The following is a 27,758-nucleotide window of genomic DNA, read 5'->3' on the forward strand; positions in this document are numbered from 1 at the left end:
ATCCTGGGGAGGTTAAACGCAACCACATGTTTATTGGACCCGTGCCCCTCCTGGCTGGTACTGGCCACCCGGGAGGTAACACGAGGCTGGCTCCAGAGGATCATAAATGCTTCTCTGAGAGAGGGTTTCTTGCCTCCCGCCTTGAAAGAGGCGGTGGTGAGGCCCCTCCTCAAGAAGCCTTCTCTGGACCCGGCCGTTTTGGCAAACTATCGTCCGGTCTCCAACCTTCGCTTTGTTGCGAAGGTTGTGGAGAGTGTGGTTGCGCGCCAGCTCCCACAGTTCCTGGATGAAACCGTCTATCTAGATCCGTGCCAGTCCGGCTTCAGGCCTGGGTACAGCACGGAGACGGCATTGGTCGCATTGGTGGATGATCTCTGGAGGGCTCGGGACAGGGGTTGTTCCTCTGTTCTGGTCCTGTTAGACCTCTCAGCGGCTTTTGATACCATCGACCATGGTATCATGCTGCGCCGGCTGGAGGGACTGGGGGTGGGAGGCACCGTGTTGCGGTGGTTCTCCTCCTATCTCTCTGACCGGTCGCAGTCTGTGTTGGCAGGGGGGCAGAGGTCGACTTCGAGGCGCCTTGCTTGCGGGGTGCCGCAAGGGTCGGTCCTCTCGCCGCTCCTGTTCAACATTTATGTGAAGCCGCTGGGTGAGATCATCCGTGGTTTTGGGGTGCGATGCCATCTGTACGCTGATGACACCCAGCTGTACATTTCCACCCCAGACCACCCCAATGATGCCCTCGAAGTGATGTCCCAGTGTCTGGAGGCCGTGCGGGTCTGGATGGGGAGGAACAGGCTTCGGCTCAACCCTTCCAAGACCGAGTGGCTGTGGATGCCGGCGTCCCGGTATAGCCAGCTGGTGCCATCGCTGGCTATTGGGGGCGAGTCACTGACCCCCACAGAGGGGGCTCGCAACTTGGGCGTCCTCCTGGACACACGGCTGTCTTTAGAAGAGCATATGACGGCCGTGGCCAGGGGGGCTTTTTATCAGGTTCGCCTGATACGCCAGTTGCGCCCCTTTCTGGATCGGGACTCCTTGTGCACAGTCACTCATGCCTTGGTTACGTCACGCCTGGACTACTGTAACGCTCTCTACATGGGGCTCCCCCTGAGGAGCACCCGGAGGCTCCAGCTGGTGCAGAATGCGGCTGCGCGGGTGATTATGGGAGCGACGTGGCGCTCCCACGTAACACCTCTCCTGCGCGAGCTGCATTGGCTCCCGGTGGTCTTCCGGGTGCGCTTTAAGGTGTTGGTTCTCATCTTTAAAGCGCTCCATGGCTTAGGGCCAGGGTATTTGCGAGACCGCCTGCTGCTACCGATAACCTCCCACCGGCCAATACGCTCTCACAGAGAGGGCCTCCTCGGGGTGCCGTCGGTCAGGCAATGTCGGCTGGCGGCCCCCAGGGGGCGAGCCTTCTCTGTGGGGGCACCCGCCCTGTGGAATGAGCTGCCTCCTGGAATACGATTGATCCCGGACCTCCGGACCTTCCGTAAAGCCCTGAAGACGTTTTTATTTCATCAAGCCGGCCTAGCCTAAATGGTTTTTAATTGGGATTTTAAATTTTATGGATTTGGGGTTTTAAATTTGGGTAGCCAATGATTTAATTCTTTTAATTATCTTAACTTTTGCATTTGTATGTTTTTTAATCTTGGCTGTTCACCGCCCTGAGTCCCTTCCGGGAGAAGGGCGGTATACAAATTAAATTAATAAATTAATAAATAAATAAATTCCTAACTAGGTTCCTGACATGCCTAGCTGACAACTTTGACATACAAAAGATAGAGGAAGGTGCTAGAGGGACAGCTATACTGGACTTAATTTTTAATAATAGGGATAAGATGATTGAGGGAGTAGTAGTTTTAGGAACTTTAGGAGAGAATGACTATTTCACCATCATGCAACCACATGTAACTAAATCAAGTCAGATTAACGTTTTAGACCAGGGGTCTCCAACCCCTGGGCCCAACTGGGCCACAGAAGTGGTGGGCAAGCACGTGTGTGCATTCCCACTTGCATGAGTGCAGAGAACAGCAACCAAGATGATTAAGGGACTGGAGGCTAAACATACGATGAACGGTTTCAGGAACTGAGCATGGCTAGTCTAGTGTAGAGAAGGACCAGGAGAGACATGATAGCAATGTTCCAATATTTGAGGGGCTGCTACAGAGTTTGGTTTCAAGCTATTTTCCAAAGCATCCAAAAGCCAGACAAGGAAAAATGGATGGAAACTGATCAAGGAGAGATTCAACCTAGAAGTAAGGAGAATTTTCTGACAGTGAAAACAATTAACAAATGGAACAGCTTGTCTTCAGAAGTTGTGGGAGGTTCATCACTGGTAGCTTTCAAGAAGAGACTGGACTGCCATTTGTCAGAAATGGTGTAGAGTCTCTTTTTTTTAAAAAAAAATTTTTTTGATTTATATGCCACCCTTCTCAGGGCGGCTTACGCGTTAAGCAATAGCCTTCATACTTTTGTATATTTTATACAAAGTCAGCTTATTGCCCCCACAATCTGGGTCCTCATTTTACCTACCTTAGAAAGGATGGAAGGCTGAGTCAACCTTGAGCCTGGTGAGATTTGAACTTGCAGTAATTGCAGGCAGTTGATGTTAATAACAGTGCTTTAGTCTGCTGCGCTACCAGGGCTCCTTCTTGGGCAGAGGGTTGCATTAGAAGACCTATAAGGTCCCTTCCAGCTCTGTTAATCTGTTAAAACACCTGGGCCAGATGGTTTACATCCAGTTGCTGAAATAGCTGGCAGATGTAATTTTGGACTCATTGAACATAATCTTTTGAAGCTTATGTAACACAGGGGAAATAACAGAGGACTGGAAAAGAGCTGATATGCTTCCAATCTAAAAAAAAAAAAAAGGAGAAAAATGGATCCAGAAATCCTGGAAAAGTTAATCAAGTGGAGGATTTGTGAGCACCCTAGAAACAAACAAGGTGATTACTAGAAACCAGTGTAGATGTCAACTCTGAAGCTAGCCTGACTGAGGCCAACTTGGAGGCGTCAGTGTTGCCACAATGGTGCTGAGGGATAGGGAGGGGGGAAATAGAGATAGCTGGGTTTTGTAGCCAAAACAAAATAGTTTCCCCTGAGAACCAAGAACATTCCCATAGGTGGCTGAAGAGAAGAGGAATGAGGTTTCCAAGCAACCAGACAGCACTTTGATTGGACTATGTGACTGATAGTTTGGGAAAGGGGAAAAAACTTTTACTTTTAATTAGGTGAAAACCATGGGAATGGGCATTGGTCTTACCTTAAATGCCAGATTTCTTGAGTGGGGTGACATTGTCCAGATGAGGGTTGTATCAGTCGGATCTGATACTGGCTGAGTCATAATTTTTGACCACTCCCCTTGCTCCGCCCCTTTCATGCTCAGTTTTGACGAAGGAAGGCCACCAGAAGTATCTCCAACAGGAACCACCGTTATCAGGAGGAAGTAAATCGGTCCAACGGGACAACTGGAAAAAAAACTACTGAACAAGAACAATAAATGTTGATGAGGGTGTGACATTGTCCAGATGAGGGACATACCAAAGATTTGGCTGTCTCAAGGGCGGGATGTCGAAGGGCCTGGAGAGACCCTCGCACGATGCACCTGCTGCAAAACCCTCCTGCCAAATGACGCTTCAGCAGAAGCAAAGGTATCTATCTTGTAATGATGAATAAATGGCGAGGGGGTAGACCAGGTGGCTGCCCTACATACCTCCTCAAGGGAGGCCTGAGTCGCCCAAGCTGCTGAGGTAGCAGCACTCCTAGTGGAGTGGGCAGTAATGCTATTGGGAACAGGAATCGCCTGGGCCTGATATGCCGAGGCGATGCAAGCCCTGATCCATCTACCAATTGTGGCAGAAGAGACTTTGAGCCCTAGGGAGCCTGGCAAAAAGGAAACAAACAAAGCCTCTGACTTCCTGAAGGGAGCAGTCCTTTTGATATAAATCTTTAGGGCCCTCCGTACATCTAAGGTATGCCACCTTCGTTCCAAGGCATGAGAGGGCCGGGGACAGAAATTGGGCAAAATAACCTCTTGGGCCCTGTGAAAGGGGGAATTAACCTTGGGAATAAAGGAAGGGTCCAATCTCAAAATAACTGTGTCCGGCCGGAAAACACAGAGATCCTCCCTAACTGAGAGGGCTGCCAGCTCCGAAATGCGACGGGCTGAAGTTATGGCTATAAGGAAAACCACCTTAAGGGTGAGAAAGCGAAGGTGAACCGTGTGGAGGGGTTCAAAGGGAGTCTCAGTTAAAGCGTTAAGGACCTTGGGCAAATCCCAAGTAGGGTATCTATGAATCGAGGAGGGCCGCAAGAGCCTGGCTCCTCGCAGGAACTTTTTTATCACAGGGTGCTGAGTGAGTGGTCGGCCGGATGGACTGGACAAGGCCGTAGACAGAGCCGCCACATGTCTCCGAAGAGTACTATCTGCCACTCGCTGTTGTCCACCTCTGTCCTGCTCAGGAAATCCGCCTGTGTGTTTTCCGACCCCGCAATGTGGTCCGCTCTGATGGAGAGGAGGTGTTGTTCTGCCCACTTGCCCAGGCGAAATGATTCCTCCATGAGGCGCTTTGAGTGGGTGCCCCCTTGACGGTTGACATGTGCCTTCGCCGCCATATTGTCTGTCAACACCAGAACATGACGGTGTTGCACAAACCGGTGAAAGTGCGTGAGAGCGAGACGAATGGCCTTCAGCTCCAGCCAGTTGATAGGGTTGGCGAGGTCTGATGCAGACCAACGGCCCTGAGCCACGTGTGATGCAAGATGAGCCCCCCATCCGTGAAGGCTGGCATCTGTAGTGAGTACAAGTCGGTCGTGATTCATGAAGAGACACCCCTTGTCGAGAGAAGGCGATGTCCACCAACCTAGCGATCGCCTGACTGAGAGTGGAACTTTGACTGTTGATATGGTGTGAGCTTGGCGTTTCTTTTGAAAAGGAAGCAGGAACCACTGCAAGTGGCGAGCGTGAAGGTGTGCCCATGGGACGATCTGGACGCAGGAGACCATCTTGCCTAAGAGCTTGGATAGAGTGGCCAATGGAACTGATGGAGTTCTGCGAATGAGAGCTACTAGGTCCCTGATGTCTGACCGTCGTTCCAAGGTTAGGTAGACGGTCCCCTGGGCTGCGTCTATGATGGCGCCAAGATGGGTGATCCTGGTGACTGGCACTAACTGACTTTTTTTGTAGTTGACCAAGAACCCATGGTCGTTCAGGGTTTGAATCGTGAGGTGTAGGTCGTGTAAGGCTTGCTCTTGAGAGTGAGCCTGAATCAGAATATCGTCCAGGTAAGCCTGGATCCTTACCGGTTGTTGTCTCAGGTGAGCCGCCACCACCGCCAGGACCTTTGTGAAGACCCTTGGTGCAGATGCCAGTCCGAAGGGAAGAGCCCGGTATTGAAAATGCTTTCCTGCATAGCTGAATCGGAGATACTGTCGATGCTTTGGCAGGATGGGAATGTGAAGATAAGCCTCCATGAGGTCTATGGAAACTAGAAAATCGTTGGGACGAATCCCTTGAAGAATAGAGGTTAGTGAACACATTTTGAATCTGCGATACACTATGTATGAGTTGAGATTTTTTAAGTCCAGAATGGCTCTCCACCCCCCTGACCGCTTTGGAACTACGAACAGGATGGAATAATACCCCTGTTTCCATTGATTGTGGGGGACCTCCTCTATGGCGTGAATCTGTAGTAGGTGCTGAACTGCTTGGTTCATTAATTGACGTCTGGATTCGCTTTTGGAAGTTGGACATTGAAGAAAGCGGGTTGGAGGCCTGGAGAGAAATTCCAGGGGGAGGCCGAATTTCACAACTGAAAGAACCCAAAGGTCTGAAGATGACCTTTCCCACCTGTCCGCAAAGAGGGACAGGCGACCCCCTACTGGAGGATTTGGTAGTGAGTCACTTACGACTGCGGGACTGGCGGAAACCAGAACCCCGAAAGGACCGTTTGGGCTGGAATTGTCTGCTCCTGTCCCGAAAATATTGACGGTCCGAGGATCGATAGGATCCCTGAAGATATTCCTGCCTGGAGGGGCCTCCCTGGGGGTAGGAACGAAAAGAAGGCCTTCTGTAATATGTAGAGGGTCTTCCTTCAGCCCGTTTGTATGTTGAGGGCAAAATTTTTCGCTTATCCCGTGTCTCTACAAGAAGGGGTTCAAGTGATTCCCCAAATAGTTTGTTTGCAGAATATGGAGCTGCAGCCAAGCGCCATTTGGCCTTAAGGTCAGCAGGCCATTGGTGAAGCCAGAGCATCCTGCGGGCTGAAACTGTAGAGGCTAAGGCTCTGGATGCAAATTTGGCTGAATTCAAGGTTGCATCAGCCGAAAATTGAGTGGCAGCAATGATTTTATTAATATCCTGATGAAGGCGAACCTCACTGGGGGGTACCCTTGCCTGTAACTGTTGAAGCCAAAGGATGGTAGTTCTATTAAAAAATGAGGCTGATGAAGCTGATTGAATTGCCCATGCCGAGGCCTGATGGTTCTTTTTAAACAGAAATTCTAACTTTTTGTCTTCTGGCCTTAGACCTTCAGAAGTATCCCCAGTTACGTATGAAGAAGAAGAGGAAAGGGCCGCTACAGGGCTGTCTACAGGTGGAACTTGCAAGAGTTGAGCAAACTTTGGAGCAACAGCATAATATTTCTTATCTGAACCATGTGCAGATGCCATGGTTGCAGGCCCAGCCCACTGTTTCTTTACCACGTCTATGAACAGTTGTGGAGTTGGTACATAACAAAGTTCAGGGGGGGGGTTTCAGAAAAAGGTCCCTGTAGTCCACCCTTTTGAGCCTCCTGCATCTCTTGAAAATATTCATCTTCCTTTAAGGCGGCTGTTAAGCGAGCCTTATGCAATAAAGACTTGAATTTATTGGGGGGAAATAATCCTGTAAAGGCAGGTTGATCTTGGATTATCCCCTCATCATCTGATAGGTCAGAATGTCTCTCTTCCTCAAACACAAAGGCTTCACTAACTCTGGAGGCTGCAGGAGAATGAGAGCCAGTAAGACTGACTGCAGGAGAAATTCTAATACGGGCAGATCGCTCTGAAATAGCAGAGCCAGAGTGGTGACCATGAATATTGGCTGCCATTCTAGAAGCAATGGCCTGTTCAATCAGAATTCTCAATCCTTCTGGCACATTTTTTAAAGGATCTTCGGGGGTTAGCACAGGCATAGAGGATTCACCTGTTGAAGCAGCTGCAGCTGCATGCCCACCAAATACAGGAGTTGCAGGGGTCATTAATTGACTTGCAAAGGGGTTTTGCAAATTGCTTTGGTCTTGTTGAAGAACATTACCCTCTCCCTCCGAAGACCAGGCCTGGCTAACAGTTGAAATGGGAGGAGGGGGGTAGATGGGGGGGGTCCCCTTACCAGGCTCAGTTGCAGGCACATCACTAGCTTGCTTTTCTAGAGATTTATGCCTCTTTGTTAAATCCTTCTTCTCAGGCTTAGAAAGGTGCTTACATTTGGAAGTTGATTTCTTCCCAGTGTACATAGTATTTTCCTCCCCATGGGAACAGCGATCTGCCATCTTTAGTATACTCACTGCGACCACGATGTCGACTGGAGAAATAGCTTTTGGTTTCAGTTTCGCCACGTGGTTGAAATTTGAGATGGCAACGACTCTGGCGTTAAGCACGATGGCTGCCAGGTCACACTTGAGCAGGAGGAAACTCTGCTCTGGAGGTATCTGTCTAGGCAAGCCTAGAAATGGACCTCCTCAGCGCCCCCACAGCCACGAAGAGAAAAAATAAAAAATACTGGCTGGAAATGCCACAGGGAGAGGCAAGAAGAAGCTTGCTGCCCCCCCCAAACTTGCAGACTCGTTGGTGGCAAAGCGGCAAAAAACTCCTTTTAAAATTGCCGCGGCGCTTCAATTAACCGCTCTACAGCTGATCAACGGTTTTGGGATCACTGTAGGGTGGGCGGCGGCCCGATTTGGCGATTTCCCTTAAAATTAGGGAATCGCTATTATTGTTGGTGGTATTGTGGTCTAGGGCCCCTTAAACAATCGTTGGTGGGATAGATCAAAAAAATCCCCCCCAAAAAAGACAGGAAAAAGAAAAAGGAAAAAAGTTCCCTTTTAAAATGGGGCTTTCAAAATGGCCGCCGCCAGGAGCGAAGCAAAGCCTGGCAGCTTAGGACGCTCTAGCAAGGCAAAACCGGCAGGCTACAATAGAAGGGGGGGAAATATATATATATATATATATATATATATATATATATATATATATATATAGCCTGGTAGACCGGTACCTTAGGAAAATTTAAAGGGGAAGTAACAATTTTAAACTAGAGAAATAAAAAGGTGGTCAAAAAGACTTACAATTCTGTGATATTGAACAGACCTGGGCTGTATAGCCAGATCTGTAGGAGATGTTTCTCTCAGGCCGACTGAGTCTAAACTGAGCATGAAAGGGGCGGAGCAAGGGGAGTGGTCAAAAATTATGACTCAGCCAGCATCAGATCCGACTGATACAACCCTCATCTGGACAATGTCACACCCTCATCAAGGAAATCCTTTAGTTTTCACCAGCCTGTGCCAATATGATATATCCAATAAACTTGTTTTTTGAGCAAACTGCTTGCCTCGGAGTTCTGCTAGTTATGGGTATATTATTTGGAACCCTGACAGTAGATTTGTTAAAAACAGATCATGCCCAACAAATGTTATTTCCTTTTTTGATAAAATAACTAAATTAGTGGATTAGCAAAATGCTATACACATAGTATACTTGAACTTCAGCAAGGTATTTGACAAAGTAAACCACAATCTACTTCTTTATAAGATATAGGATGGACAGAACCACCACCAGATGGATTAGCAATTGGCTGACCAATCATACTCAGCAAATGGAAGTCCTCAATGGAACTACAACTACCTGAGGGAAGCATGCAATAGGATACCCCAACAAAAGTGGAACTCATTGCCTATGATCAAGCTGGATGGAATTGCTAACAGTTTGGAAGATAGACTCAAGATCCAGAAGAACCATGAAAGACTTGAACACTGGGCCGTAAATAACAAGATACAGTTCTGTGGAGAGAAAAGCAAGATTCTTAAGCAGAAAAAACCAAATACAGAAATATAGAGTAGGCAGTACCTAGATCAACAGTAGTAACTATGAGAGGGATCTAGGTATCCTAGTGGGCCACCACTTAAGTATGAGCCAGCAGTGTGCTGCAGCTGCCAAAAGAGCCAATGTAGTCCTAGGCTGCATCAACAGAGGGATAGTATTATGATAATGAGAAGTGACAGTACTGCTTTACAGTGAACTGGCGAGACCATATTTAGAATACTGCATCCAGTTCAGAAACATCTTCAGACAGTGCTGGCTCATGGCTTCAAAATGGAGGTGAGCGTTGCCTTCTATAGTTGGCAACAACCAGTGGAGTAAAATCTACAGAGATTCCTTTCCTTTCCTTTCTCTAACTGGGAGGATTATGCACTGACAATATGGTTTATGTTTCTCTCCTCTGATTGTGATCTAGATGATTCAGAAAAGGTATCTTCCACCTTTATTGCTAAAGTTAATTGTTCAAAAATCATACCTTATTATGTCTCCAAGCTGCTTCTTTCTGTAGCTGTTCTTCTTGCAATGCTGTCTCTAGAAAGTGGCTGGTCCTTTTAGCCTCAGCCAACTGTCGATCCTTTTGCTGCTGGGCATATTTCAATTGTTGCATTTCCAACTGAGTGAAGAAAAGAGCATTCTGTACATCAAGAAATGCTATCTTTTGTTTCTGTTGTAATGAAGAACAGCCCTCTAAGTTCTAAAATGATTCAAAAGTAGAAAACAGAACAGAGGCAGTTTAGGCAATCACTGATCATTAAATTGCTGACATGATCATAGGTTTTATGCATTCTGAGTTATAATAAATGACATCAGAGATCATAGTATTCATTGATTTATGATGATAATTGGGACTGGAATTTCTGTTGCTAAGTGATACAATCATTAAGTTGCTAAGCAATGTGATCATTAAGTGAGTCATGCATGATTTTGATTTTTGCTGCTGTAGTCCAAGTAGTAGAATGCAAATTACTCACACTGACTTGCTTATCGGAAGTCCCCAAATGAATTTGGGATGCTGCAACCATCATAAATTTATGCTGGTTGCCAAGCACACACATTTTGCTCACATAATCAGAGGGATACTTCAATAATCATGTGTGAGGACCAGCCATAAGTAACTTTTTTCAGTGCTGTCATAAGTTTGAATGATTATTAAATGAATGGCTGTACGTCGAGAAACCTTTACTGTGATAATATTGGGTCTATTTCTTTGAATAATAAATATTCTCTGATTTCTACTTTCTAATCATGATTCTCATCTCACTACATTTTTAAATATCTATGAAATCATTGTTGCTTTCCCATTTTAGGATTCTATTTCTTTCTGTTTGTTATCCATCCTCTGAACGCAATTATGTAAACATTGGAACCTACAGATGTCATTGTTGAGATGTCATCTCTCTATCACTGAAAACTAGAGATTTAGAGTTAGTATTTCCTGGCTCATGACTCCTTCTATTATCATATGCAGCTATGTTCCTGTGTTCTTTGCCTTTTCTCCTGTCCCCTTCTTCTTTTCTCCTGTCCCCATTCTGCTAAGATTTTCAAGGCTGTAGCCAAACACATTTCTCCCTACCCTTGTATAATGCAACCCATATATGCCTCAAAGCCTTATACTGATGAATTAGGTCATAAACTTGGATGCCTGTTTGTTTGTTTGTGTTTGTTTATACTTTTTAGCTTCCCAACTCACACATAGGTGACTCCGGATGACTTACAACATCTTACAATTGTTTCATTTTCAAACACAATTTAACATTATGAAGTCCTGAAGTATTCTTAAACTAGAAATATATTTCTTTCTGCTGCAGATTTTCAACTGTAGACAGCAGATCACTATTGTATTGTTCTATCTGTTCATCTTAATTATTAGCTATAAGCAGGTAAAGAGTTACTCCAAAGTACTCAATTATTTCAACTACTTCCTTGGGAAAAGTAAGATCTTTGCATCTTATAATATATTACTGTATCATCTGTGTTAATACTAGAAATGTTTTAGCTGGCATATTTTGAATTTAATGGGAAACAGTTTTAGTATACATTATATCTTTAGCATTCATTATTAGGGTTAATCATCTTGTAAAACTCAAAAAAATTAATATAAACTCCAATTTTTGGAGAGATATAAACAAAAACATTAATTTGTAAAAAAATTCAAGTAAAAGCCATACCTGTAATTGTCCAAGCTGTTTCTTATGTAGCATGTCTTGCAGTTTGATTATTTTCTCATTCTGGTTATGAATTACATGATTTAGTTCTTCACACTACAGGAAACAGGACCGAGCAATTTGAAATCAGAAAGTATACCAGAAACAGGAGAAAAACCCAAACAGCTCAAGGTAAAGAAGGGACTTTTATCATCTATAATGGACATGTGATAAAGCAAAATAAAATTTGGAGTATGATTCATATTTTAATACAGAAAATTTTGAAAATGGAGTTAAAAATAAAATTAGAACTTTTCCTTTTTTTAAAAAAATTTTTCCTAATGAAAAAAGAATTGTAGAAAAAAATTGGAACTTTGTTATTATATATGTTGACAGCAGCAAGACTATTGTACGCACAAAAATCAAAAACTTTGATTCCTACTATGGACTGGTTGCAGAAGTTGATGGCGTTGGCTGAAATGGCAAAATTGACTACTTTGATTAAAGAAAAGAACATAAGTACTTTTGTTTCCATATGGAGACTGCTTCTGAACTTCGTGTTTGATGTGGAAAAGAATGAAACTTTGATTTTGGGTTTTACCAAGTAGATTGATAGATCTTTACAGAAATAGCTTGTTCATATTATTATGAAAAAGCAAAAAGTTGTGATTTGATGTTAATGCCTTATTTTACTGTAACAGGGAGAGTCAGAAGTTAATACTTCTTTTTCTTTTCTTTTTCTTATCTTAACTCACTTATCTTTCCCCCCCCCCACTGCTTTTCTGTTTGCTTTTGTATTTTACAATATTCTATAACTCAATAAAAATGTTAAATCAGAAGGCAGGACCGCAATCAAGGAAGGCCACCGCAATCAAATAACTGTCTAGTCTATTTTTTGAAAACCTCCAGTGATGGAGCACCCACAACCCCAGGAGGTAAGATATTCCATTAATTAATTGTTTTCACTGTCAGAAAATTTCTCTTTACTTCTTGGTTGGGTCTCTCTTTGACAAGCTTCCACCCATTACTTCTTGTCCTGCCCTCTGGCCAGTACTCTTTGTCTTGATACTATTCTTCTGTTAATGCAGCCTATGACTGCATCAGCTTTTTTGGCAGCTTCCACACACTGCTGGCTCATACTTAAGTGGTGGTCCACTAGATGCCTCCCACAAATGCTACTGTTGAGCCAGGTACTACTGTTCTATATTTATGCATTTGGTTTTTCTTACCTATATGTAGGACCTTACTTTTCTCATCACTATCAAATTTCAATCCACATGTCCTTTTGAAGATAAAAAACAGTTATTTATAAGAGGACATCTTAAAACCACCTGATTAATTTATGGAATACCTACTGAGCGTCAACAATCATTGCATTTTTAAAGATTGGAAATCTAGTGAAAGAAAAATGGTGTTGAAATATTTTTCTATTTATTGTCAATATAACTTATTAACATCATGTCAGCCCCAGCATGCCTAATGGCCCAGGGCTTCCATTTAGGCAGGGGATGCAGCAACGGGAACTGCAACCATCCACACCTCCAACACTCACCTCCCAAATCAGCTGAGAGGTGGAAGTGGCAGCATCAGTGGTACACATGGCCGGGACAGAACCACCTGCACATTGAGCTGCAGCTGGCTGCATTGGCGGCTATGCAAACAGCCGAGAGGCAGTTGCCTGTGATGACGAAATCACAGCTGAGCTGCGGAGCAGCACTTTGCCATGGCAAGCCCAGCTGGGAGGCGGATGCCTGTGCTCCAAACACCACAGGGGTCACTTGGGGTTGGGTCTGCACGTATGGGCGGTGCGGTGCATATTGCTTAAAGGTTTTGGGGAGCACTGAGCACGTAGCTCTGACTAGGATTTCACTTCACTGCTTGTAAACTTGTGTTGGTCAGTTCGTGCCGGTTCAGGTATAAAGAAAAAGGTTGCAAACCAGGATTCTGTTTGGCATCCTTCTTTTCCTTCCAGAACCTGACAATTTAGTCACAGCTCATTCCACCACATCATGGCTGAAGGTACAGTGCCGGGTTTGGAGGCTGCGGACTTAGAGGAATCGGTAGCGACAACTGACGTTACTATATTGGAGACCTTACCGGGTCCGGTTGGCCAAAGGAACTTCTGGGTCTACAGAAGCTGCTAGTCATCCAAGAGCGACCAGAGGCTGGACAGAGTGGAGCAGAGGCGTGGTGGCTGGGCCCATTGGGAACTGGGGACCAGTGGTGAAATCCTTCGAGGTTTGCCACCGGTTCGCTGTGTGCGCATGCATGGTGTGTGCCAAATGCGTGCTGCACATGCATGCATGCACACTGCTTGCCAAATGCACACTGCATGCACTAAATGCATGCTGTGTGTGCATGTGCAGTGCGCACCAAACGCATGCTTCACGCAGAAAAAGAAGGCTTAAGAAGGTAAGTAGAACAGCGAGGGGGGAAACAGCTGTGCTGCACGATTTAGATTAGCTAGATTATTAGATGATTAGCTAGTGCGGCACAGCTGATCATTGGAAATAACGGTTCGGACGAACCTGTAGCATTTTTTACTACCAGTTCACCCGAACCAGTGCGAACCGGTAGCATTTCACCCCTGCTGGGGACTATAGGGCCCTTCCACCTCCGGATCCCCTGCTTACCCCTTCTGGGGCCCATTTCATTCAGTGGCGGGAGCAGCAGATATCAGACAATGACTGGAGCTATTCCACCGCAGTGGGCAGCCAGACTATAGAGTTGCTGCAGGAAATGTTTGGGGCCTGGGGCCGCTGGTTTTAGGGACCTGGGGCATGGCAGTGGCTGGTGGAGCACTGCTGTGGTGGGCCACCCTTCCCATGAACCCCAGCATCCGGGGGTTGCCAGCCGTTTTTGGGTGGCCAGCACAACCAGGCTGTACGAGACACGGGGTGGACCAGAATGGCAGTCCAACGACTAACACCTGACGTGTCTAGGGCCACTTGGCACCTCTATGGGCAGCGCGAGGAGGGGGAGAGCCCTCCAGGCTATGAGGGCCACCCCCCATTGCCCAAACAGGGCCTTCAGCTAGTCATGGTCCTGTACTACTGGGATGTTGGGACCCGCCGACCATGCAGGCTACTTTTGACAGTAGTCCAGAGAAGGTGGCGCTTTTTGCGGGGCAGGTCTTAAACCATACACACCGATATGGCCCCCTGTACACGTAACAGTGGGACATGATGATGGCGGTGGTGTCAACAATGGACCGGGAAGCCACTGATTGGGTGGTGGACCAGGGGTGAAATGCTACCGGTTCGGACCAGTTCAGCCGAACCAGTAGCAATAGTGGTGTGTGGTTCGGAGAACTGGTAGCGGCGGCAGCAAGAGGCTCAGCCCACCCACACGGACATTGTTACTTCCTGGTTTTAACCAGGAAGTAACCTGTTTTCGGCATTTTGCGCATGGGGCTGCTCAACTGAGAAGGGGGGAGGGGGTGTCTGACGGGAGCAGCAGGGTGAGGGGCCTTTAAAGATGAGAAGAACCGTGGCGGAGCTCCGCATTGGGCACCCCTCCCCCCCTTCCTGGCTGAGCAGCCCCTGCGAGAGAAAAGAAGCACGCGCTTGCTCCTGGCGTTTTTCCATTTGGAGGAAGCTTACATACCTGTGAAGGCAAGTCTGGCTTCCTGCGCTGCTCGCTAAAAACCTCACCAGTACCACTTGTGTATGTGTGTGTATTTTTATATTTTTATTTCTGTAGTTTTTAAAATCTTTGTACAATCTTCTTTTAATAAAATTATTCATACAAAATAGAGAAAGAGAAAGGATGAGAAAGCTGGGTCTCTACAGAATTATTCATTTGCCTCATTGAGGTCCCAGACAATAGCCAATTGTTAAAAGATGAATGAATTTTAAAAAAGGATCCAAACTGTCATGCCCCTGTCGGAGTCTGAATCCGAAGGGGAAGAGACAGAGCTGACAGAGAGTGAGAGAGTGGATCTGTTGGCTATGGAAGAAACTGGGGAAGTGCAAAGTCAGACTGCAGGGGAGAACAAAGGAGAGGGGGTTCAGATGAAGACCAAGGCCCACCCCCTCCTCATCCTAGGCAGCGCAGGGAGGAACGAACGGAGAAGAGAGCAATGTGCATTGCATGGCTTACAAGGGAGGAAAGGGACCCGATCCTCTTTACAAGGCACAGCTGCTGATGGAGTTTAAAAGTAGAGGCAAATGGGAGGGCCGGTTGTTGGGAACAAATGCTGAGTTCATCTGGTGCTTATCTGAATTTCTGGCATCCTCCCAACTGGTTTGATTTACTGCTGTGCTACTTCACTTCTGGAATTCCCTATTTTGCTTGCCCTGTTGGATTAATTACCTTGTCTTGCCTTGTTGGATTTTTTGTTGAAAGTTTTCTGTTTACAACGTTTGGGATTGAAGTATTATCAGCCTATTACAGACTATTACAGGTTGGTGGAAGAGCTCTCTCTAGGCCGGAGAATTGAAAGGGACATTAGGGGCACAGTTGGTGATAATAAAGGGACTCATATCAGTTCTCTGGCTCTATTGCCTTTGTGTCACACCTCTGGGTCATCACACAAACCAACCCATAAAACAGAATCCTTATGGATTAACAAACACCGGTGTAGAATAATTCGCATAATTTGCTGCCCTTTAATGATTTTCGAAATTACCGGGAGCCCTGTTCAGCAGAAGACAGCAGAACCTGGGAGAAATGTACATGGGAGCAAACAGGTTCTTACCTAAACACCAGGAAAAAGGAAAACCCGGTTAGGGAGCATACATCAGACTCTATGGAGAGAGCTGAAAAGAGGATGGCAGGAGTGAGAGCTGGGGACCGAGCAAGAAAAACGGAGGTGGGAAAAGAGAAGGGTCGGTCACTCGCATTCTCTCCCTGTTTCGAGGTAGCTTTCTAATTTTGAAAGCGTGACGCGGGGGAAAAGAAATACTTCACGGAAACTGACTGATACCAAATGCAATTGGCCCATGTGGGAAAAAGAAGCATTCATGGTTCAATGGGCCCTAATGACTTGGCGGCATCTGTTGAAAGGGGGGTTTTACCGTTTCAGGTCTGGATGGACCACAATAATTTGGAGCACTTTCTGGATTTACCAGCACCCAAAACGCAGTGCTGCAAAATACTCTCTCTCCCAGCAAGAGAGCGGGGGAAAGAAAACAGGTCACCAGAGAACAGGTGGAGGGCTCCATCATGTGCTCTCCAGGTCAGCGGCTGCTGCTTCTCCCCCCTGCTACTCTTGCCTGGGAGAGAGTCTTTTACAGCACTGCGCTTTGGGAGTTGGACTCCTGTAAGTCCCATCCCTAACCCTAACCCTTGACGTGAGTGATGTCAAGTTGGCCATGCCCACCCAGTCACGACCAACCAGTCACAACCAACCAGTCACATGATCACTCAGCTACACCCACCCAGTCACATGACCACCAAGCTACGCCCACCCATTCACATGACCACCAAGCTACGCCCACAAATTCACGTGACCACCCAGTCACGGGACCACCAAGCCACGTCCATCCAGTCACATGACCACCAAGCCACACCCACCAAGCAAGCCATGCCCATAGAACCGGTAGTAAAAAAATTTGAAAACCACCACTGCATTAGATCTATATTAGTATTCATTCTTCAAAGAATTACAAACCTCATTTTCCTTGCTCTTTAACATCTCTTTCAATTTCTGAATTATGTGATCCTGTTTCTTGGATGCATGCTGGACAGATTTCAGTTCAAAATCCATTTCATTCACTTTGTCATGGAGCTGCTGAATACCAAAAATAAATTTATATCACTAATTTAATTTTTATATTTATTTCTTATATTTAAGAAAAGGCAAACACAAAAAGCAATATGTATGTATGTATGTATGTATGTATGTATATATCTATCTATCTATATCTATCTATCTATCTATCTATCTATCTATCTATCTATCTATCTGTCTGTCTGTCTGTCTGTCTGTCTGTGTGTGTGTGTGTGTGTGTGTGTGTGTGTGTATTTTTCTCTCAGCCAGGTTTTTCCTACGTAAATCAAGATTTTTATACAGCCATAGTTCAGTGAAATCTCATTCACTAGTTTCTAGGCTTTATCAGACATCAAACCAGCATTTTGCTGTCTGTTGTGAGACTTAAGGGAGACTAAGATAGATCTATTTCTGACTAGTTTGTCTTCTTCAGTTAGCCATACCCTCATCTCATGTCTCCCCCCTGTAAAGATCAAATATTTATTTTATTCTCTTTTCGTAGGTCTTTATGTGTATTTTTCTCTCAGCCAGGTTTTTCCTACATAAATCAAGATCTTTTTACAGCCATTGTTCAGTGAAATCTCATTCACTAGTTTCTAGGCTTTATCAGACATCAAACCAGCATTTTGCTGTCTGTTGTGAGACTTAAGGGAGACTAAGGTAGATCTATTTCTGAGTAGTTTTTTTTCTGACTGAAGAAGACAAACTAGTCAGAAATAGATCTTGTCATGGACTGACCACTCGCTCCTTTGCCTGGATCTTCGAACTGGCGAATCAGGAGAACCTGACAAAAGGTCCCCCTGGTTACAGCCGTCAGATGTTCCTCCAAGGACAGCTGCATATCCAGGAGGACTCCCAGATTGCGAGCCCTCTCTTGGGGGCCAACGACTCGTCCCCAATAGTCAGTGATGGAGTCAACTGACTATATCGGGATGCCGGGAGCCACAGCCACTCAGTCTTGGAAGGGTTGAGCTTGAGCCTGTTCCTCCCCATCCAGATCCGCACAGCCTCCAGGCACTGGGACATCACTTCAAAGGCATCGTTGGGGTGGCCTGGGGTGGATATGTACAGCTGGGTGTCATCAGCGTACTGGTGGTATCTCACCCCAAAGCCACGGATGATCTCGCCCAGCGGCTTCACATAAATGTTGAACAGAAGGGGCGAGAGGACCGATCCCTGCAGCACTCCACAAATGAGAGGCCTCGAGGTCGACCTCTGCCCCCCTGCCAACACAAACTGCGACTGGTCGGAGAGAAAGGAGGAGAACCACCATAACACGGTGCCTCCCACCCCTAACTCTTCCAGTCGGTGCAGCATGATACCATGGTCGATGGTATCAAAAGCCGCTGAGAAGTCTAACAGGACCAGAACAGAGGAGCAACCCCTGTCCCGGCATCCCAATATAGTCAGTTGACTATACAGAGAGGGGCTCCTCGGGGTGCCATCAGCCAAACAGTGTAGGCTGGTGACCCCCAGGGGGAGGGCCTTCTCTGTGGGGGCACCTACCCTCTGGAATCAGCTGCCCCCAGAGATCAGGAGAATCCAAGACCTCAGTGCCTTCCATCGTGCCCTTAAAACCCATTTTTTCAAGCAAGCCGGGCTGGCTTAAGAAGAAATTTTTAAATGTTTTAATTGGTAGTGAGTTTTAATTGGGCCAAATTTATATATCTTTTAATTGTTTTTTTAATATTTGTACTGCATGTTTTTTAATTTTGGCTGTACACCACCCTGAGTCCTCAGGGAGAAGGGCGGTATAGAAATTTAAAAATAAATAAATAAATAAAATCTATCTTAGTCTCCCTTAAGTCTCACAACAGACAGCAAAATGCTGGTTTGATGTCTGATAAAGCCTAGAAACTAGTGAATGAGATTTCACTGAACTATGGCTGTATAAAGATCTTGATTTACGTAGGAAAAACCTGGCTGAGAGAAAAATACACATAAAGACCTACAAAAAGAGAATTATATTATAATTATAATTATATATATATGCAAATTCAAGGGAAAGTAAGAAGCAATCTACAAGAATATCCAGCTTGCTCTGTTGCCTGATTTGAGTGCACTGTTTCTCTCATTTCAATAGCCTTGCAAGTATATTATACATTTTTCTTCTATATTTTTCTATTAAGGGAACGAATGATTCTATTAAATAATTGAATAAAGGAAAATATTAGCAGATTCATGTAACTAGGTAACCATTATATCTGGCACCAAAAACAGAAGTACATTTTTCTTTTGAGAGCTCACAACAGATTTAAGTTCATGAATGTAAAAAATGGCAAATGGTTGTCTGTATTATAAACAAGAATTTATTTTTGTGTTCAATTCTCTATCTATATCACCCAATAAATACTTCATTCCTCAACTGATTAATTTGTCAGCCACAAAAAATTATGGAAAAGTACTCCAAATCAGAGTGTTAACTGTCCAGTTGGTGAGTCCATAAAAAGAAACTCATAGAACATTATTTTACCAAGAGTTTAAAACTTTACAGAATAAACCACATTGGCAGAGAAGAAGCGAAATCAGCACTGGGTTTCCCATGCAATAGCAAGTATAGTTAATTTCTCTCTTTCCCCATGGGTCACCAATAGTCCAATACATCCACCAATCACTTCTGTTCATTTTGTTATGGGAACCAGCTGCTACATCTGCTCTATGTGTCCTTGAGATGTCAGCAATGTCTCACAGAAGCCTACAGATGCTTGGATATTATTTTCCCATCCTTGCACTCCATCTACCACCACCCCCTTTATTGTCAAGTTGTGAGTGAAGGAAAAATGTAGGTGAAAATGTGAGTCAGTCTTGACACAGAGGTGAGAAAAATTAAGATTTATGTAATTTCTTCACATACTTGATGTCAATATTTCTCTGGCCTGAATTTAAGACACTAGTTTTTGTTAAGCTTACTGGATAATTCCCATAATATTGCTTTCAATCTGTACAGTTACAGATATAAACATATATTTACAGTACACGAGTCATGAAAATACTTATAGAAAGAAGGTGTGGTGGTACATTAGCTTACAGCAGCTTTTCAGATTTCCAAACGTGTTTTGCACAGAAAGATTTGCTAATTTAGGAAGATATATTCTATACAAGCAAGGCTTTCATCTTGATTTAAACAAATAACATATTAACTTTCAGACAGTAAGAAGGAAAACGAATAGCTGAAGATGCTTTCAAATAGGGGGAAACTCAACTTCTTTGTAACTGAGTCAAAAATAAACTTAGCTAAATTTTATTTAATGTCAAATTTGAACCACTTCTGAACCATCTGAAAACTTATTGTTATTCAACCTGCCAAAGAACTGGGGGGAGGGATGTGTGAGAAGGAATGCAGATGATCCAAGAATAGACTGTATGAGCCAAGAACCCACCAAGGTCACTAATGCACGACGACAAAGAAATGAACTTTTCTCAAAACAAAAGACTGATTCATAATTGAACAGCATGACCATATGGGTGGGAAGGAGAGGAGACTAATGTTTATGTAGCATTGCGCAGGAAAACTTCAGAGCTGGTTTTATTTCTACAGTACCAAAATGGTGTATCCAATGAAGTTTTAGTTTCGGGTTTGCTAGTCGGACTGTTGTCATTTAACCAAAAACTTAGAATAGCTAAATTTTCACTAGAAACCCCAGATTACTCTATAGCTACTGACTTTCAGATAATTTTGAATTACATTTATTTAAGGCATTATCAATGTGCCTTTTTAGTGGGCACAAAATATTACTATATGGATTAACAGTCAAAAATTATTTGTATATTAATGTACGAGTTGGATCCTGAAGATAATATATTTGAACACTCTCCTGAGTGCTGAAAGCCACTAATATAGCACCCCCCCCAAAATAGCCATCCAGCCTTCGTTTCAGCACCCCCAGTAGGAATTTTTTCCTCATGTTCAATTAAAATCAATTTCTTGTAATTTAAACCTACAGTTTCTTACCTGTTCCCACAAAACAATTGAACAGTTCTATCGGCTACAAAGATATCTCTGATTTTTCTTTTCATGCACTGTTTTGTGCCCACCATTCTGTACTCATATTTTTGATTGGATCCTATTAAATTTCATAGTGCTGGATTTTGCACAATATTTCAGCTTGTTAAGATCTTCCTCTCTGTTATATATGTGCTTGTTTCCAACCTTGAAAGCCAAAACTACATTGCGGTGTATTCTAGCCAGCACACTGACTGAAGTTGTTACATTTAGAAACAATTTTATTGTTCCCAAGATAATTTTGAACATTTTTGAAATTAAATAAATACCTTATTCATAGCATTTAACGAGCTGATTTTTTCCATATGTTCTTTATAATTTAATACAGTTTCCTCTTCACTGAATGACATGTCGCAGTAAGTTAGCTGCTGATTAGCCTCAAACATATTCTGAAGAGACAAAGAGAATAAGAAAAATAGTATTTGCTGAGATATTCTTTACCTTTGGTTGTTATATCATTTCACTAAAACTGCTTGGAAGAAGCAAAGTGCAGCATTTATTTATTCATTAACAAAGCTCTGTATTTTTTAAGCTGCTGAATTTAAGAGGATTATTTAAAGGATCATTATCTTTTTTCTGGTTCATGAAGCTGAAACATTCAGCTTCTTTAATAAATAGCAGAGAAGGTGCTGCAATTACACACGTTTGAAGGCAATATTTGCAAATAATTTCAAAATATAAAGTATACACACCCCTAGACAGAGACATCTTTCACTAAGATATCTGCAATGTATCTCTATAGGAGAGAAGTAAAATTAGTTTTTTTTAATGGAATGCAGCTTGTCTTCTAACATTTTAGCAGAATTGCTAAGCCTATAGATGAGACAGTTCAGTTAAAACTCTGTTATATTGAACAGATCAGGGTATCACATAAAGGTGATGCATTTATTTGATTGTTGATTTTTTGTATTTAGTATATATGTATTTTATTATTGTATTTTCTTTAACCTGTTTTATCCTGGAAATAGATCTTTTATTTTACTTTTATTTTCTTTGATATGGTCATAAGACAAGCCTGCCCGCCTGCCTGCCTGTCTATTTAATCTATCTTTTCGACAATTAATTTTTTTAACCTATGATTGAGCCTCTTTTTCTGTACTTAGGATAAATTTAAGAAATTTACCCTAGATTAGGTATCAATATAGATAAAAGGTACTAGTTTAAGTCCAGTAGATCTTTCTAACATTTTATGATTTTAAGCAAGACTACAATCTTACTTATTGAGTTCAGTAGGATTTCTGTATACATGCTTAAGATTGTGCACACATAATATTAAAACTATAGAAAGCAGCTTCTCTTTCACAAATTCCAGAATTAATTGTAACAGAATCAATTCCTGGAGATGTTGCAAGAAGATAATCTTCAGCAAAGCTCAATTCTGTGTGTGATGCTATCTCTGGATTTCTACCATGCAGTTAACTTAATTTAATTTAAGCTCACTTTGTAATGTGAAAAAACTAGGAGAAAACAAAATTGCTGAAAGAAAGTACAATTGTCATTCAAAAATCAGCTACTATACAGTAGTTCTACTTTCTAAGGTAACGAGCCCTGGTGGCACAGTGATTAGAATGGAGTTCTGCAGATTCTGCCCACAGTCTGGAATTATATCCTGACAGGCTCAAGGTTGACTCACCCTTCCAAGGTTGGTGAAATGAGGTCCCAGAATGTTGGGAACAATATGCTGACACTGCAAACCATTCTGAGAGTGTTATAAAGCACTATAAGTCTAAGTGCTATTGCTATTGCTAACTGAAATGAGCATTTATTGCTATATAAATATAGATATAATAGATATATAAATATAAAGCCAGTTTGGTCTAATGGTTAAGACATCAGGTTAGAAATTACAAACAGTGAGTTCCAGTCTCAGCATAGGCATGAAAGCTGGCTGAGTGACTTTTGGCCAGTCAGCCTCTCTCAGCCCAACTTGCTTCATAGGGCGGTTGCTCTTGAAGCAAGAGGAGGAAAGAATATTATGTATGTTCACCACCTTGAGTTGTTTATTGTTGTGGCCCGCCAGCGGCCTGCGCAGATCGTGGCTGATCCCGACGAAGAGGAGGCTGGTGTGGTGTCGCGCCAGCAGCCTGCGCAGCCAGCGCTTGCGTCGGACAATGAGGAGGCTGAAGAGGATGTGGTGCCAGAGGCAGAGACTCAGCCAGGGCCTTCAGAACCTCCAGAGGTTCCTTCAAGTGGAGAGAGTGAAGTGGAGGAGCCTCTCCTCAATGCTCGAGCACGCAGGGCTGCCAAAAGGCAGGAGTGGCTACTCAGGAGGAGGAGGTCTACTCGAGATAGGGCTTGAGGATAATTGGCCACTCCCTTAGCCTATTTAAGTTGCATGCAGCTAGTGTTTTCTTGCTGGGAACAACTCATATTTATTATCAGAGTATTTGGGTTTATCATATCTTGTTTTCTGGGCTGGTTGCCAACCTTTGCCGGTCTTGTTTATTCTTGCTACTTAATAAATTTGATAAGGACTGTTGGTGTGTGTCAATATCCTCGGAAATCCGGAGCTGGGGCAGAACATTTATAGAAATAATAGGCAGGATAAAAAAAATCTTTTAAAAATGCTGTTAGAGGTACTATTTGTTAAGTATAGCCACTTAACGTATCAGTAAAATTTATAAAATTTTGTTAACAAAGTCAATGAAATTCATAATGCAGTCTCCTTGCACATGATATCTAGCATGCCAGTGAGGACAATCTGAAGTGATATATTTTTATGAGAATAACAATTCCCTTAAAAAAAAACCCCACAGAAGACATGCCAATTTTTATGTGAATATCCTAATCAGGTCATAGCTAGCACAAAACTGGACTAATGAATTCAACTCTACAAGGACTTTTTAAAAGAAAATAACATTCCTTTTAATCTTTTGCAAAGCAAACACAACTGAAAGCTAAAAGAAAAAACTTCAAGCAAAAAAAGCAGAAAATGAACATGCAATTTTCAGAATCTAACAATAATGGGTGAAGAAAGCAAGTGGTAAACTGTAGTGGATGAAGAAAGCAACCTGAGGTTGCATCTCAAGCCAAAAGTGAATCACAAGTACAGAATGACAATATTTGAGAATCTGAAAGGCAGAATTGGAAGAAATAATCTTCTACCTTAGTTCGAAGTGGAATATAATCCATACATAAGTCTTCCCACAATTCCTGCAGATCAGACATCTCCAAGGCAAAAGCTAAGGCAAAGCCAGGTTGAGATTTCAGCACCACATCTGAGAAGCCAGAAGAGTTTTTATCGAAGTTCTGGCAATGAGAACTTGATTTTACAGGAATAGGTAACTTGCTCCCTCTGGGACTCTGGACTGGCTTGCAGTCAAAAGCTTTCACCAAATTAAGGGCTACCTCTAATCTGTTGCTCTGAAGTGAGAAGCTTTGGGCTCCACAACCATTTATACAGTTACACATCGCGTTTCTCTTTGCCTCTGTGTCCGATTCCTCCTCTTTTGGATGTAATGCATCAGCGATCGCGGTTCCATCCAACGACTCAAGGGACAATTCGGGAGTTTCCCCTTCCACTACTTCTTCATCCAAAGGCGTCTTGACGCTTAGCAAGTCAGTAATTACTGGCTCACATATCAATAACTCTTCACTGCAAACGTTGGCAGAACACCTGGATGATCCACAGGAGAGATTTCTTGCCACCTTCCGTGGGATTTTGCAAATTGCCTCATAATCAGCATCAGTAACGCGCAGCACAGCACAACCCCGACACCGCCTAGGACGGCTTTCTGCAGCGTGGCACGCTTGTGGATCTCCAACGCATTCCTCCGGCTCTGTCCAGCATTCAAACCCTGAATAAGCGAAGTCTTCTTGGAGGAGAGTCGAATAGCGCAGATCCGTCAGGCTGGAGACGTCCGTCGTCTCGTCGGTGGGCTCGTCATTGTTCTTCCTGTATATTCCGGCGATACACAGCTTGAGGCGGTCCTTTTCTAGCATCAGCTTCTGCAACCGTTCAATTGACAGCGCTTCGATGCGCGCAATAACAGTATCAAAGCGATATATGCGCTCCAACATAAAGGCACACTTGCTGCAGATAAACTCGTTTTTGCCATCCCGTGAGATCTCCTTGCCCAGAACATGCGAGAGCAAAATCTGGAAATTCAATTTAGTTGCGGTGTGGAAGATCCAGCGCCTCTGATTGCCACAAAGTTCCCGACCACAAATTCGACAGGATTCCCTCATTTCATCAGGGGCCTCTTTTGTCTTCTCGGTTGCTATTTCCCAGCTGGGTTGGTTTTAGTTGAACCGAAACATCACTAACATCAGATGGGAGGAGCCAAAGAATTCCTTCCCCACAGATCTGTCTAGCTCAAAAATGCCCCTCCATTCAATCTCATACACCTCTCCGCCCGAATCGGCCGTCGACCTACTGACGACTTCAGTACCCGAAAGCACATCCTTCCAACAAGCTACTACCCGCTTTTTCCCAGGCTGTCGCAAGAGTGGGAAAGACGCTGCAACCCCCAAATCTTTTTTAAAAGCAGTTCAGATTTCAAGATGGCCGTGACAATGGCAGCACACATTTCGGGCAAAGATTCTTGGGAAATGTAGTTTGCTAGCCTGCCAAGCGAATAAATAGTACATGCTAAAGATGCCGCATCATCCACTTCTTTCCTGCCGGCTTCGAATCGCGCCTTTCTTTTATGTAAAACCGCGTGGTTTCCCCGAAATCAAGGCATTGTATTAAGCGTACTTTCGTATAGAAATTTCCTTACTGACTCCGAAACTATTTGATTTGCTGATTAAAGATAAGCAAAGTTCTATAACCTCGTTTCAATTTAATTACTGTATTACTGTGTTGAATAAGTCCTATCAGTCCAAGATAAAAGAGTCCGAGATAAAGGGTCAAACATGAATAGGTGAACTGAATACAAGATCGATCAAGTAAAAAAAAGGGCTGAGATAGTTTGACTGTAAGAAAAATGTATGAGGCTTAAAATAAATTTATTTTATTTATTAAATTTATATGCCTCCCATCTCTTGGTTCTGCTCACCACAATACAAGAAGGATGCTGAATTGGGAAGAGTGCAGAAAAAAGTAACAAAAATCGCGAGGGGCTTGGACACTAAATTCTATGAAGAACTGGGTATGTCAGGTTAGAGAAGTCTAAGGGGAGATAGAGTATGATAGCAAATTTCCAATAGTTGAAGGGTTATCAAAGGATGGGTGGGTGGACTTATTTTTGCACGGGTAGGACAAGAACCAATCAGTGGAAGCAGAGGGAGATCCAAACTCAAAATAAGGATTTAGTTTTAATATAGTTTTTATTTGCTTGTTTATTAAATTTAGAGGCTGCACATCTTATCTCAGGGTAACTCTGGGTGGCTTACAATCATAAAAAACTGTATAAACTAAAAACATAAATAAGTTAGTACAAAATCCAAACACTACCACCCAATTAAAAGATGGGAAGGGCAGAAGCAGGATGGATGGGGGAAGTGGAATCTGTTATTAATTGATCAGTCACCTCCACTGTGATGTCCCCCATTGGAGTCCCAAGCTAACTGGCAGAAGGAGGTCTTTAGGCTCTTACAGAAAGTCAGGAAGGTTGGGGCTGACCTCACACCATGGGGCAAGATGTTCCACAGGCCAGGTGCAATGGTAGGGAAGCCCTTCTCCTGGATCCTGCCAACTGGAATAATTAGGCTGACGGGGCCTGCAATGTGCCTCCTCTGCTGGTACAGGTGAGGTGGGTCAATCCCAGTAGGCTGAGTCGGCCCCTCAATTATCCTGGACCCTTAAATCCCATGAAGGGATTTAAAGGTGATACCAACACATTGAATTGTACCTGGAAGCAGATAGGCAGCCAATGCCGCTCATGGAGCAATGATGTTCCATGGACAATTCTTGGACCCCAAGTGCCTGTACCACTGCACTCTGCACCAGCAGTAGCATCCAAATGCTCTTCAAAAATAGCCCCATGTAGAGTGCATTGCAGTAATCCGGTCCTGAGATGACTAAGACCTGAATAACTGAGTGCAGGGACTCCTGATCCAAGAAACCACAACTGGCGCAGAACCCGAAGTTGCGCAAAGGCTCTCCTAGATGTGACTGCCATCTGTTCTTTGAACAGGATTCACGGGTCCAGGAGAACTCTCAACTTGCAGACCAGATCTGTCTGGGTAGTGCAACCCCATCCAGAATTAAAGATGACAAAGTCCTCTTTCTGTATGGATCTCAGGGTGCCATGCAACCAAAGCTATTTGGTCTTGCCAGGGTTCAGTCGAAGCCTGTTGTTCCCCATCTAGGCTCCCACACTCTCCAGGCACTATGAGAGGGCAATAATAGCATCACTTGGGTCACTAGGGGTGGAAATATAGAATTGGGTATCATCAGCGTACTACAGATACCTCAATTCATGTGACAGATTATCTCACCCAGGGGCTTAATAGCAATTATAAGTAGCAATAGCACGTAGATTTATGTACCATTTCACAGTGCTTTACAGCCCTTTCTAAGCGATTTACAAAGTCAGCATATTTTCCCCAACAATCTGGGTCATCTTTTTACCTTCTCAGGATGGAAGGTTGAGTTGATCTTGAGCCGGTGAGATTCATATAATATTTTATTAAGTGTATTTTTTAACGTTTCAACATTTTACTTGTTTTTCAACTTGTAAGCTGCCAAGAGCAGTGGTGGGATTCTGGGGGTTCTAGGGGGTTCGGCCGAACCCTTTGTTAGATTGCTGGCTCGCCCTGCCCCTTGCCCCGCCCCTCCGCACTACTATTTATTCCCAATAAATGGGGCAAGCGAGCCAGCAATTTAACAAACGGTTCGGTGTTTTTTTGTAATTTATTGGCCCTGCAGCACAC

The 27,758-nt window shown here is 43.9% G+C and overlaps 1 protein-coding gene and 1 long non-coding RNA gene across 14 annotated transcripts in view; one reads left to right on the forward strand and one right to left on the reverse strand.

Moving 5' to 3' along the window:
- Positions 1-27,758, reverse strand: part of PDE4DIP (phosphodiesterase 4D interacting protein) — a 336,964-nt gene that overhangs the window by 228,291 nt on the left and 80,915 nt on the right. For 2 of the 13 annotated variants that reach the window (XM_087891183.1, XM_087891181.1), the window contains exons 1-5: positions 24,045-25,459; positions 21,209-21,328; positions 16,838-16,954; positions 11,248-11,340; positions 9,555-9,773 (exon numbers count right to left, since the gene is read on the reverse strand). In XM_087891183.1, the coding sequence (XP_087747309.1) occupies positions 9,555-9,773; positions 11,248-11,340; positions 16,838-16,954; positions 21,209-21,328; positions 24,045-25,127 (1,632 nt within the window). In that variant the 5' untranslated portion in view covers positions 25,128-25,459. Of the gene's footprint in view, positions 1-9,554; positions 9,774-11,247; positions 11,341-16,837; positions 16,958-21,208; positions 21,329-24,044; positions 25,460-27,758 lie in introns of those variants that run through there. The other 11 variants (XM_087891186.1, XM_087891184.1, XM_087891182.1 and 8 more) reach the window with 7 other exon arrangements.
- On the forward strand, positions 11,334-14,549 carry LOC148114769 (uncharacterized). The gene is made up of 3 exons (XR_015733525.1): positions 11,334-11,415; positions 12,061-12,158; positions 13,196-14,549. It is a non-coding gene; the product is annotated as an uncharacterized LOC148114769 (long non-coding RNA).

Source organism: Pantherophis guttatus, chromosome 3, assembly GCF_059756535.1.
Source record: "Pantherophis guttatus breed Tessera chromosome 3, ASM5975653v1, whole genome shotgun sequence".
Lineage (NCBI taxonomy): Eukaryota > Metazoa > Chordata > Lepidosauria > Squamata > Colubridae > Pantherophis > Pantherophis guttatus.